Source organism: Rhincodon typus, chromosome 11 (genome assembly GCF_021869965.1).
Source record: "Rhincodon typus isolate 14 chromosome 11, sRhiTyp1.1, whole genome shotgun sequence".
In the NCBI taxonomy this organism is placed as follows: Eukaryota; Metazoa; Chordata; class Chondrichthyes; order Orectolobiformes; family Rhincodontidae; genus Rhincodon; species Rhincodon typus.
This window is the reverse complement of record NC_063342.1, coordinates 12,055,131-12,069,242: the sequence shown is the minus strand read 5'-3', so window position 1 is coordinate 12,069,242 and position 14,112 is coordinate 12,055,131. Positions and strand designations below refer to the sequence as shown.

The following is a 14,112-nucleotide window of genomic DNA, read 5'->3' as shown; positions in this document are numbered from 1 at the left end:
TGTGTATATATATGTGTGTGTGTGCCTGTGTGTGTGAGAAAGTGTGTTTGAGTGTGCGTCTGTTCGTGTGTGTGTGTGTGTGTGTGTGTGTGTGTGTATACTTGAACAGATATTTGTTTATTTGCCAAAAGCTTTTGCGTCGACCAAAACAAAAATCATTCCCCGCTGTGAAACCCTGTACCTTTAAATGGAGGCAACAATACAAACACTAACCAGCGAGAGCACCTGATTCTGGAAGCTGTGAACTAATGCCAGGGACCTGTGTCAAAACACAGGTCATTGCCTCCTTCCTTTAACATGTTTGTTTTTTTTATAATTATTATTTTTATGTCTCTGCAATGCTGTTTATCTCCCTCCTTTTTTCTTCATAGCGCCACTAATGACCAGTTTGCATAGATTGTGGGTACTGCCCCTCTTGGCTACCAGAAAATATTCTTCACCATCCGCAGACAGAGAAGAGCCCCAGCTCAATAAGTCAGAGCTGGAAACATTTTCTCTAAGGGTGAAGCAAATTATTTACTAGCAACCAGAGCCTTGACTCGATGGCTCAGTAATTAGCACTGCTCACAGCAACAGGGGACTGGGCTGGATTCCAGGCTTGAGCGACTGTCTGTATGGAGTTTACACATTCTCCCCGTGTCTGCGTGGGTTTCCTCTGGGTGCTCTGGTTTCCTCCCACAGTCCAAAGATGTGCAGGCTAGGTGGATTGATTAGGCTAAATTGCCCATAGTGTTCAGGGATATGCAGACCAGGTGGATTAGCCATGGCAAATGCAGGGTTAGAGGGATGGGCCTGTGTGGGATGCTTTTCAGAGGGTTGGTGTGGACTAAATGGGCTGAATTGGCCTGCTTCCACACTGTAGGGATTCTATGACAGTTTTGAACTATTCACTTAACCATTGCTTCTTGGTTTTACACTGATAGTGACATGCACAATGACCCAAAATAAAAACCGAAAGAACTGTGGATGCTGTAAATAAGGGACAAAAACAAAATTGCTGGAAAAACTCAGCAGGCCTGGCAGCATCTGTGAAGAAAAATATCAGAGTTAACCTTTCGGGTCCAGTGACCCTTCCTCAGAGCAGTTTAGAGCTTGTTACAAAACAACATGCATGGCAGTGAAATGGTTATTAAAATAAACCAAAAGGACTGCGGATGCTGGAAATCAGAAACAAAAACAGAAGTGGCTGGTAAAGCTCATCTGTGGAGAGAAATCAGAGTTAAGGTTTCGGGTATAGTGATCCTTCCTCAGAACAGAAATGTTTATTTCAAATGGTTTAACACCTTCATTAATGTGATCAGAGTATTTTCGTACGCTAACGTTCTGAGAAGTTGCAAGAAAATGTTGAGGTGTGTCAAATGCACAGAATATTCCTCAGAAAACCGGGTCTCAGCCAGTGGCTTCATCCATCGCTCAATAACCATGACTTGTCAAGATTCGTTAAATGTCGCTCTTCATCGGGAATACCAAATCACTGTTTTAGTTTTGTATTTGAGTCAACGTTTTGTGGTTTATTTAAAGCTCCCAATTACTGAAGTCTCATGCTCCTGTCTTTTCTGAAGGCAAAGGGGTGTAGCAGCTTTGAATCTCATTGTGGATCCTCAAAAATAAAATGTGAAACGTAGATAAAGACTCTTGTGTTTCCAGGAAATAAGAGGCCATCATGATAAACCAGCTTCTGACCATACCTGGTGCGCTCTGTAATCTTTCATTCTTTGATTTATTTTATATACTTTTACACTTCCCACTGAAAACGCTGAGTTGTACTGGGTACAGTTCTGTGGGCATCAGCCACTCTTAAAGATTTTATCAAGTGATTCCTTTTGTGATGTGGCCATTACCAGGCTGCTCAATTCACACTGTATGTGCACTGCAGCTGACACTGATCCTTTACCTTATTCTAATCACATACACGATCATCACAGAACAGTCAGGTCACATAGACCAAATGAAATAATGAAAGGGGGGTGGGATAAAATGATGGTAAATAAATGTTAACTCAATTTTGTCAATTTCTAAAAAGAACATTCACTAGTAACAACTATTTTTGCTAGACCTTGAAAATGCTTGTCTGGAGAGATATTAAAAATAGCAACTCTAGTCATGATGCTTGAAACATGGCCAATGCATAATCTAAAAATGCAAAGCATTTTTGCGATATAGTCAGAAAGAACGGCAGTTATTCAATGCGGTGATTTTCTTACCTGAAATCTGAAATGTACCAGTAGCTACAATTACCTAAATTTATCTGTTTAGACCACAGCCCCAGGAGTACAAGAATAGCAGACTGAAAAATGAGTCGGATTAAAGAGTTTTGTATGACTGTTGTTCCAGACTATCCTTGGGCAATGGAATATGAGATCTGCTGATATCATTATAAATCATTGAAGCTTTGTAATATAGTAAGTTTGCACAGTGTCTTAGCAGGAAGCCATATGGGGGCGAAGTGAGGTGGACGGTGGGCATGTGGGGTGCTGCCCTTAGCTTTAAATGAAAACAAAGATATCAACAGTAAGCATGTGAAGGACAAAAGAAGTTGCTAGCCTCCACAGGGCATTTAAAGTCACTCAAAATCATAATGTGCACTTGTACAAAAATATAAAATTGGTATACACCGGCAGGTAAGGAAATCCATATAAACGAGCCCCATGGAAACAAAAGTCCAATCCTAATGTAAGGTTACATCTAACATCCCAACGTTACTTCGCTCTTTCAGCTGTAGGTCAACTACTTTCAGATCAACACTCAATCCAGACACCTGAGCACAAACAATCTAAACCGACCCTTCATTGCATTACTGAGGTAGTTCCGCACCGATGGATGTGCCTTTTTCTAAATCAAAAACTAAGCTAAAGTTCTGTCTACAATCTTTATTGGATCTAAAACTACCCCATAGTGCTATTGTGGATAACAGCAAGGGAGTTACACCCAATTGCTAGACAATGTTTATCTCTCAATTAACATAAGTGAAAATAGATCAACTGATCACTTTCATATAATAATTTGTGGGAGCGTTCTGTGAATGCGTTAGCTGCCACATTTCCTGCATTATAAGGTGACTACAGTTGAGAAGTGTTTCATTGGTTGCAAAGTGCTTTAGAACATCCTTGATTGGGGTAGACAAAGTCAGAACTCACACGACATCAGGTTATAGTACCTCACAATTGTAACTGCAGTGATGCACTTATTGCTTGGAAAATATTGCATTAATGGTCCACTGCCTTAATGTTCTGATGTTTAATTGATGAAAGTTTTACCTCAAGTCTTAATCCACTAGTCAGATATTAATTGTCATTCTAACATGTTGTATTTATAATTTGAACATCTAACAGCCATGCTCGTTTTAAGAGTTTGAATCTAATATATTTCTAAACTTTTTTATTTGCAGAATTTGTGTGGACATCATTCATGTGATACTTTGGGAATGGCAGATGTCGGAACCATCTGCTCTCCTGAGCGCAGCTGTGCAATCGTTGAAGACGATGGCCTCCATGCTGCATTTACGGTCGCTCATGAAATTGGTATGTAAATTTTCTTTAAAAAATCAAGTTGTAAATTCAAGAAATAAGTAGAGTGAGGGATTGACCCCAATGAGTAGACATAGGACACAATGGAGTAGAATTTGGGCTAGAATTTGGCCTTCTCATAGTCTAATCAAAAGAAATGCCACCATGCAACCACCTCTATGTACTTGAATGTGGTTCTAGAGAATAGGGTTGGGCAAGGTCTGTAAGAACATAATATTTCATACTGACTTAAATGCCAGAATATCCAAGCAAAAAGTCTAAGGCCCAGAATGCCAGGCACCAATTCAGCTCTAAAAGGGGATCAAAGCAGTGGCTAAGTGATGCTTAGTTGGGATTTTGGAATAAGTTTTGTTAACCAAGAGGCGAATTACAATCAAATTATGAAATAATGTTTAAAGTAAGAGAATGCTTATGTAATAATATAACTACTTCTTGTTGATCAAAGGACATCTCCTAGGACTGTCCCATGATGATTCCAAGTTTTGCGAAGAGTCATATGGCTTGACTGAAGACAAGCGGCTAATGTCTTCCATTCTGACCAGCATCGACTCCTCCAAACCATGGTCAAAGTGCACTTCTGCTACAGTAACAGAGTTCTTTGATGACGGTCATGGTAAGTATCCTCAAAATGAACTAACACCAATGTGTTATCTGTGTCCCCCCCATGTTTTAGTAGCTCTTGTGTTTTAATAATATTCATGTGTCAAACTTAGCTGAGGCCATGCCAATGGAGTGCAATCTCACTTCAGTTATATTGTTTTTACCGAAGATAACCAGTCCCACATGGTTCAGTCAGTCAATCATGGCACTGTCAGATGCAGGTCATTTATAAGTCTAGTCTGGCACTCAGAAGTATAAGACTGTGGGTTCAAGTCCTACGCTAGGAACAAAGAAACTTTAGTAACATGGCCAAACTGGTTGAGAATCAACCTGTAAACTTTTCAACACATTCCAAAAGCAGCTGGAAAGAGTAGGAGAGATTCCTGGTCAACTATGTGATGGAAACAGTTTGGAACCTCTACCATAGCTATCCGTAGCTCCAGGCTGTGACATCCTTTTAAAAGCATATGTTGCTACTGCAACTCAGACTTGGTTTGAAGGCCAGTATAGATCGGATTGGCGCCAACAGTCTCTATTCTGGTTTGGGTGGATTTACAATCTCCGCTACCCTCCAGTGGAGATCATGGCCCAGTGCTGCTTTCTAGCCAAAAATTTGAGGGGAGGAAGGAGAAAAGCTAGAAGGAGAATCCAAAGAAAGTATAAACTAAAATGAGCGCAGAATGTGGTGTAAACAGAATTAGAAGGAAATGTTTCAATCATCATTGATTTGTTTCATTTACTGCAAAAATGCAAGAAGAAAGTATGAACAAACAAACTTCCATTCATATGGAGCCTTTTTCCATCTTCAGAATGTCTTAAAGTGATTCACAACCAATAAGTTGTTACTTAAATATAGTGAATGATATCACATATCACATATCACATATTAAATATGGCAGCTAATTGCACACAGCAGGGTCCTACAAATAAAAGTGAAATGACTAGCCCAGTGCTCCCAGACCTTTTCTCACTATGACCACATGGTGAGGTTTGAAAATTGTTGCAGCCTTCATGGGTAAGTTCTCATAGTGAGAGCAGAGTAAGGGGAGCTCTGGAAGAAGCACATGTTAGAGTGGAAGCACAACTATTATAACTTGGTCAGAGCCACATGGTGTCCAGAGCTTGGATCCCCAAAGTTTCAACTCATGACCCCACTGGGATCCCAATCTCACTTCGGGAAATCCCAGACTAACCAGTTAAGCAACGTTTTTGATAGTTCTTCTTGAGGAGGAAGGTTGGCCCGAATACAGAGAGAATTGCCATCATCTTCATATGGCTTCTTGGAACGCTTACCATCCACAGACAAGGGAGATCTTTTCTTAATTTATCAAATCTGAACCATAGGGGTTAGGTGGTGCAGTTCATTAGAACTTGGGGGATAGATTTGGGCATTCTAAATCAAGTCCCTAGTGGATGTAGTTACAACTTGTATTTCAGCACAGATTGGTGCTAAATGAGCAGTTTGACTCATGTCACCACAGAGATAGCTAAGCTGGGAAATAGAAACACTGTGATGTCACAAGGAGAGATGATAATCCAGGGGTGAAAACAGATGCCAGATGCAGATTAGAAGGATGCTATGGCCCTGTCCTGGAAGTGACTGATGTCAACAGAATAGGAGGATGTTACTTTCCATCACTTCAAAGGAATATTATGAGTGTCAATATTGCTAATTCTTGAATTGAGTAAGTCTGGTTCTTTTCATCTATTTGAAGATTAGTGAGGCGTAGCAAAGTTACTGACTGGATGATATTTATCTTTTTAACCATTGAAAGGTCAGTGAGATTTTGCTTCCTTTATTCTAATTATTGACAGTCTATCCTGATAGTCCTGGATCTCTCTAAGGGGTACAGTTCCACAGGCATCAGTTCCCCTAAGTGCCTATTCATGTGTATGTGAATGTGTCCCTGGTGGATTGATGATTCAGAGGCCCATCAGGCCTGGCAGCATCTGTAGAGGAAAACAGATTTAACATTACAAATCCAGTGACCCTTCACCAGAAAGGGAAAGAATGGAATTTATGCTGATGACAGGGTGTGGTGGCGGAGAAGCGTAGTGAATAGAGTACATGGAGAGGGAGCTCAGAGAGAGAGGAAAAAGGATAGGCAAACAAAGAGATAGCTGGATGACAAGTTGAGAGAGAGAGAAAGAGAGAAATACTTAAACAGAAATCACTAGAGAAACTCAGCATCTATGGAGAGAAAGCAAAATTAATATCAAGTCCAGGAGCGTCCAGTTCTGAAGAAGAGTTACCGGACTCAAAACATTAACTCTGCTTTCTGTCCACAGATGCTGATTCGACCTGCTGAGTTGCTCCAGCAATTTCTGTTTTTATTTTAGACTCAGCATCCACAGCTCTTTGTTTTATTATATCTGACATAATAACTCCGAAGGGTGCTAACAAGAAGTGTGAATAGTTGAAAATGGGCTGGCTGTGTTAGGAATAACCATACAACATAGGACCTAGTGGGTGTGAGCGGGAGGTTAACTGACAACAAAGCAATGTCGTTAACACTGAGCGACTCTCTGATGTGGCCAAGCCAGCTACTCATTTCAAGGGTAATTAGGAATGGACAACAATTGAAGATTTTACCAGAGACACACCAACATCCCATGAAAAAGATTAGAAAATGCAATTACTTGCACAAGGCTATTGGTGAACAAAAGGAGAAAGAATCCAAGCTGATATTTTCCTTTTCTAATAGGTCAGTTGCATTGACACTAATTGTACCAATCCTTCTGACCAGATAGCAGTGCAAGAAATTTACAGGTCTATTTTTTCACAGTCACACTTGGTAAGCCATCAGGGAAGCTAGGTTTTGTTGGATTTTTCAGATTTTTCTGGATGCATGCATAGGTTTTTTATTTCACAGTATGCTGATTGTTCTCCTTTCTAGGGGATTGCCTCCTTGATCTCCCACAGAATCCCTTACGTGTACCCGAGGAGCTTCCAGGCCAGAACTATGATGCTGTTCGTCAGTGCAAGCTGGCTTTTGGGCCAGAGTACACAGTGTGTCCAGGAATGGATGTCTGCTCCCGCCTGTGGTGTGCTGTCATCCGTCAGGGACAAATGGTGTGCATGACCAAGAAGCTTCCTGCTGTGGAGGGAACGCCATGCGGAAAGGGGAGGATCTGTCTCCATGGGAAATGTGTGGACAAAACCAAACGGAGGCATTACTCGGTGAGTAGGAGGTCTAGAAGTTACACCAATGATTGGACAATGTGTGTGTGTGTGTGTGTGTTTGTGTCTCTGCTGTTGTGTGTTTGTGTGTGTTCATATGCCTATCTGTGCATGTTTTGTGTCCATATGTCTATGTGTGTCTCAAGTGTCATATTTGTGTCTGTGTGTGTGTGTAAGTCTGTGTGTGTTTGTTCCCAATGTCTGTGTGTTTGTGTGTGTGTCATGTGTCATATGTGTGTCCGTGTGTGTGTGTGTCTGTCTGTCTATCTGTCTTTGTTCTGTATGTCTGTGTGTGTCTTATGTGTTATATGTGTGTGTATTTTTGTGTATGTCTCTATATGTCTCTTTGTGTCGTGTGTGTGTGTGTGTGTGTGTGTGTGTGTGTGTGTGTAAGTCTGTCTGTGCCTGTGTGTATGCATATTTGTAGTGAAGATATAATCAGATGTAACCATGAGGTGTTCCATAGCTGAATAGACTGCTAACTTTGGCTGTCTAGGCTCAAATATCAAAAATGCATTCAGTGGTTTTGAAAGTTTATAAAGACAAGTTTCCACCTTCAGAAGAGGAAATGAGAAGCAACATGGAGGAATTCCCACATTAGCCTCAAAGTAGCCATTGTGCTGAATTTAGTTTAATTTCTATCGTGATATATATGTGTTTGAGAAATTGAAGGCCCATATCCCAGGCAGCGATTATCTGAGCAGCTGGTGCCATTCCAGTGCCAGTCTGGAATCAAGAATGCAGCGAACAAAGATTCTGGTGCCCCATTCCAATGGAAATAAAACTAGCAAGTTACAGAACAACGTCCTGTTTCATTCCAATGTCGTAATGCAAAAGCTATTTTCCCACACATCCCTTTTGATGTTGGCTGCCAAACAGCAGTGGGTTTTCTCCTGTTCCTAAGGATAAAAAAAAGTCATCTGAATAGTTTAATAAAAAAACAGTTGCAAATTCTCAGTTCCCGGTCCTCATGATGCCTGGTCCTGTGGTTATCAGATCAGGTTCAGTTTCTTGTGGCCATGAAATTACACCATGGTTGACTTGCAAATGCATCTGGATGGATGCAAATCTCTTGTTCCATAGCAGGGAGCAGAGGTTCATGTAGATGAATGCATTACTATCCTATGATGTAATTTCAGGACCTACAAGTGCAACTGGATAGATTCATAGATTTCCAAGTGAGTGCATTTTTTAAATGTTGACTTTATAGGTCTAGGTGGCCCTATGGTCCAGAGGATAAATTAACTAGTGGAAAAGGAAGGGAAGCCTCAAGCCAAGCTTTTTGTGCATGTTTAACCCTGTTAAAAGTAGATTGGGCTCAACTGAAATGCTCTCCCCTTAGAAACAGACAGACAATGTCTACACGTGCGTTAAAAATTCCATATGGCCAAGGTACTGGGGTGGTATGATGGCAACTGGTTGGGCCAGGAGCATTAGACTTGAACTTGAGTTCCACAATGTGGAGAACAAGGTAAAAAAAAATGCTTCCTGAGAGAAGTGAACTCCATATTGCAATGTCTCTCATCAAGTTGTCACACTGGCTGTCTGTAAAACCATCTTGTGTCAGCAAAGTTGAAAATTCTTGGATTCTTACTGACACACTGTTAACTCTTCCAAGTGCAAACAGCTTTATATGAGTTATATTTGTTGCTGCTTGAATTACAGGCTTCAGCTCATGGAAACTGGGGGTCATGGGGTTCCTGGGGACAGTGTTCACGGACGTGTGGAGGGGGTGTGCAGTTCTCCCGTCGACATTGCAACAACCCTGCTCCCAGAAACAATGGCAAATACTGCGTGGGGAAACGTGCCATCCATCGATCCTGCAACGTGACACCGTGCCCACAAACTGGTACGTCTATCCTACAGAATACACCGATCAGGGACTGTGCTTTGGCTTGGTTTGCTCTCCTTTCCCTTTCATTCCCTGAGGCCCTCGCCCAACAGATTTAGAAAGCCGAAGTCAGATTTCTGCATCTCACCCATGTAAGCCTTTCTTAATGCTTAATATCTTAATATCTGTGGGTTATTTGATTATCAAAGACTGAACTGAAACTATCCTCTATCCAATACCCTCACAAGTGCCCTTTATAACAAAGTGGTGTGATCAAACACAGGAACTTGCTCTGGTTTTAAACCTCTCTCCCCACCCCTACACACACAACATGCCCCACACGTTCCAGTCCAGGGGCACTGAGGCCTATTATTGCTGTCTTGTTAATAAGGTCACACAAAACACAAGAATTGAATTTGGGACTTTTTGGTCTGCATGCCCACCGTAGGTGATGCCAATTCCCTTTAGATTAGCTGACAAGAATTCTAATAACAAATATTCCTACTGAAGCACAAAAAAAAACAATCAAACATAGAGAATATTGAAGAAACTCAGCAGGTCTGGCAGCATCTGTGGAGAGAGAAACAGAATTAACGTTCCGACTCTGGTACCACTTTTCTTCAGAAGTAAAAGGTCTTGGAAATTTTTTTTTAATCTCCTTGGAAACTGGTAGCAATCCATGGAGCCATACTGATGGGCAGGAACTTCCTGTGAGCTGCTTCCCTCTGCCATCTCATTTTCTGGAAGTGCTGTGCTCAATCTTTGGTTTCTAGCAAGGTTTCCAGAGCAACTGGAGGAACTTAGTCCTGGAGGTACTCTGAGCAAGTCCCATTGTCTGCATGGGAAGGGGAAAGAAAATACACATAAAACATTTCAGCTGACTTATCTTTTAAGGTTTACGGTCAGTCCACTTGCAACATATTTGAATTGTCTCAACAATTTTTTTAATCCATTCATGGGATGTGGGTCTCGCTGGCTAGGCCAGCGTTTATTGCCTATTCCTGATTACCCAGAAGGCAGTTGAGAGTCAACCACATTGTTGTGGGTCTGGAGTAGGCTAGACTGTGTGAGGTTAGCAGGTGTCTTTCCCTAAAGGACATTAGTGAGCCAGATGGGTTTCTTTTTCCTGACAATCAACAATGGTTTCACGGTCATCATGAGACTCTTAATTCCAGATATTTATTGAATTCAAATTCCGCCATGTGCCTTGGCAGGATTCGAACCTGGATCCCCAGAACATCAGCTGGGTCTCAAGGGTGATAGTTGAAACAATAATACTAAAGATGTAGGTAGAGGATTTATAACTGTATTTATTAAGCATTCCAATACGGTGGTAGGTGCAACCAATCCTTGCTCTATATTCCCATGGTTTTATGACAAAAATCTGGACACCATTGAATAGCCAATTGTTTCCCTCAGTTCATTATCTAATATCATATCAACAGGATTAAAAATCTTGGGAAGTGACACCATATTGAGTGAGGACAGAATATTATAAGGTTTTCAACTTTATGACATCTGTTATATCAGGCTGCATTTGCAGCACCTAATGTAGTGGGAAATAGTTAGAGGTGAGCAGTGCATAAAGTGGCCAGGATAAGCCTGGCTCTGGCAAGTATTAAAAGATGGATTTCAGACTTGGCAAGCTGTTCTCACCAAAAGGAATCTGACCATTGGCCTGCATGGAAGAAAAACAAAAGTACATCAAAGTTTTCAGAAATACCATCTTTAAATATGAATTAAATTGTTATCAGAGCTGATTTTCTCAACAAATTTACATTTGCAAATGAGTTAAATCACGATGTACTTTGAAGATTTGCACAGCAAAAGGGTAAGGAAATGATGGATTTGCTCATTTCAGAGCCCTGAAACTTGTTTGCACTTTTTTTAAGCATTGTTGGTGGCTCATGTTTTGAGACTGCAGTCAGATCCTATTGGTTTTGGCATCTAACCATATAGTGTCTGATTATAAGATGCCAGAAAAGTGAATTTTTTTTCCAGCGTACTGTTGCATGACCACACTTTATATTCTGGTCATTCAATCAAAAAAAAATTGCATTTCCAAAACAGTGGAAAATATTAAAACTTATACTGTGTGTACAGAGCAGTGAGTTGGAAGAATACCACACAGTGAGTGTGTGAGACATCATGAGGCCAATTTATTCATGTCACTCCAATAGGAGAATTATGTGTGGAATGAAGTGTATCAGGGTAGGAACGGAGCTCAATAAGTTTAAAAGTAAAGTTCACTACCGGCGGTTATTAGAAGATTTATTACGCAATGGAAAAATAAGGGCAAGAGGGAAATTTAATACTCAGGAGAGCACACAGATAGTAGAAGAAATTCAGTTATTACAGAGGCAGGGGATTATAAGGTTAGAAAGTGCAATATGGAATATACGTTAGGTGTAGAATCATAGAATCCCTGCAATGTGGAAGCAAGCCATTCAGCCCATCGAGTCCACACTGACCCTCCAAATAGCATGCCACCCCAAACCTGTAACCCTGCATTTCCCATGGCTAACCCACTTAGCCTGCATATCCCTGGACACTATGGGCAATTTAGCATGACCAATCATCCATTCTGTCCATCTTTGGACTGTGGGAAGAAACTGGTGCACCCAAAGGAAACCCATACGGATATGGGGAAAATATGCAAACTCCACACAAGGGTGGAGTTTACACATTCCACCCACTCCCGAGGGTGGAAACAAACCCAGGTCCCTGGCACTGTGAGGTAGAATTGCTAACCACTGAGCCACCGTGTCACCCTGAAACCATTATTGAAAAGAAAGCAGTCAGGTTAGAAGGAGAACAATCTTCAGAGGCTGCATAAAGGTAGCAGACATCAACAGTATTGAGGACGAAGGTGGAAATCATGCTAGGAGGTAAATCCAGTGTCAGAAAACTGGACTCAAAAGAACTTATTGTTAGATGCGCAAGCAAGATTCCATAGCAAATCCAATATCGATTGTTTGGATACAGTTAAAAGGAGAAGCCTATAATGGAAATGGTAAAGGTAAGACTAAGTCAAGCCTAATATCAAGCCAAGAGGGAGAATAATTATTGCCTGAGGCAGTTAGGCGAAATAGGAAGACCAATAGAAAAACCTTCTTCATTATTTCCAAGGAGAGTATTTTTATCCTTGCTCCAACACCCTCCACTGGACCATATGAAGTTTAGGGTGATCTGAGGGATTTATAAAACCATGAGAGATATACATATGGTGAATGGCAGGTCTCTATTCCCTAGGAGGGGGGATTTCAAGACCTGGGGGCATATTTTTAGGGTGAAAGGAGAAAGATTTAAAAAAGACACGAAGGGCAGTTTATTTACACAGAGACTGGTTTGTGTGTGGAATGAACTTCCAGAGGAAGTGGTGGATGCGGGTACAGTTACAATGTTTAAATGACATTGGGATAAATACATGAATAAAAAATGTTTGGAAGGATACGGGCCAAATGCAGGCAGGTGGGACTAGTTTAGTTTGGGATTACAGCCGGAATGGACTGGTTGGACAGAAGCGTCTGTTTCTGTGCTGTATGACTCTATGACTCAAGTCATCTCTCCCTATTTTACCTCACACCAGCACAGTTACTGATGCAGTTAGTGTAAAACATTTGGTTAGTTTGTAAAGTAGCTGTATTTAAAGATGAACTGCTCTGTCATAATGAACGAAACTAATAAATCCAATGCATAAATTTTTTAAAATCCTTCAATTCGAACAGGCAAATCTTTTCGACATGAACAATGTGAGGCGCGGAATGGGTACCAGACTGATGCCAAAGGAGTCAAAACGTTTGTGGAATGGGTTCCAAAGTACGCTGGTGTGATCCCTGCGGATGTCTGTAAATTGACTTGTCGAGCAAAAGGAACAGGATATTATGTTGTGTTTTCTCAGAAGGTAAGCATGTGAAGTTTGGATCATGACAAACTGTATCCTTTCTGTCGTCAAGTTAAATTCAGTCTGAGTGTGCATCTGTGTCTGAGAATTCGATTTGCATGAAAGCAACAACTAAAGGCAGCTTCAAAAAAAAGCAGTCAAAATACAAGCACCATGAAGGTAATTTTAAAAATACTGCTTCACCCGGCCACTGTAAGATCAGCTTTGACCATCTCCACTAAGTATCTAAGGCGATGAGTGGCCTCAGCACTGGCTCCATCCTTTATCAACTGGTAATTTCTCCATACCCCCTGATCAGATAGGAAAGTGATGGACATAATCAGATAAGCCAAGGGTTTATTGAATGCGGAGCAGGCTGGAAGGGCCAAATAGCCTCCTGTACCTTACATTTCTGATGTTCTCCACATGAGTTTGAAATAGTCTCAGCTCACAAGCTGAAGTCTTACACAGAAGTTCTATACATGGCACTAGTGAACACAGGGAAGAATCATGGTATGGTTACAAGCCAGTCTACCTGGTGTGTCCATGCCAGCCCTATGCATGAGATACTCAGCTAGTCCCATTTTCCTGTCCTTTCCCATAGCCCTGCAGCTTTTTTGTCATTTCAGGTTCTTGTCCAATTCCTTCTTGAATGCTCTGTTTGAACCTGCCTCCACTATGGCCTGAGGTTCTGCATTCCTGATCACCAACAGCGTAACACAATTCTTCCTTGTGCTGCCGCTGTTTCTATTGTCAATCACTTTAAATCAGTGCTCTCCAATTCTGAACCTCTCCTCCAATTCCCTCTGCCTGATGCACATCATGATTTTAAACAACAAGGTGCGGGGCTGGATGAACACAGCAGGCCAAGCAGCATCATAGGAGCAGAGAGGCTGACGTTTCGGGCCTAGACCCTTCATCAGAAAAGGGGGAGGGGAAGGGGGTTTTGAAATAAATAGGGAGAGAGTGGGAGGCGGATAGAAGAGGGATAGAGGAGAGGATAGGTGGAGAGGAAACAAACAGGTCGAAGAGGCGGGGATGGGGCCAGGAAAGGTGAGTGTAGGTAGGGAGTTAGGAAGGGGATAGGTCA

General features: G+C 41.5%; 1 protein-coding gene across 1 annotated transcript in view; it reads left to right on the top strand.

Annotated features, from left to right (window-relative positions):
- Positions 1-14,112, top strand: part of LOC109933906 (A disintegrin and metalloproteinase with thrombospondin motifs 5) — a 57,798-nt gene that overhangs the window by 8,201 nt on the left and 35,485 nt on the right. Inside the window, exons 2-6 of the mRNA XM_020532770.2 lie at positions 3,389-3,521; positions 3,973-4,140; positions 7,025-7,308; positions 8,974-9,157; positions 12,868-13,043. Coding sequence (XP_020388359.2) covers positions 3,389-3,521; positions 3,973-4,140; positions 7,025-7,308; positions 8,974-9,157; positions 12,868-13,043 — 945 coding nt within the window. The remainder of the gene's footprint in view (positions 1-3,388; positions 3,522-3,972; positions 4,141-7,024; positions 7,309-8,973; positions 9,158-12,867; positions 13,044-14,112) is intronic.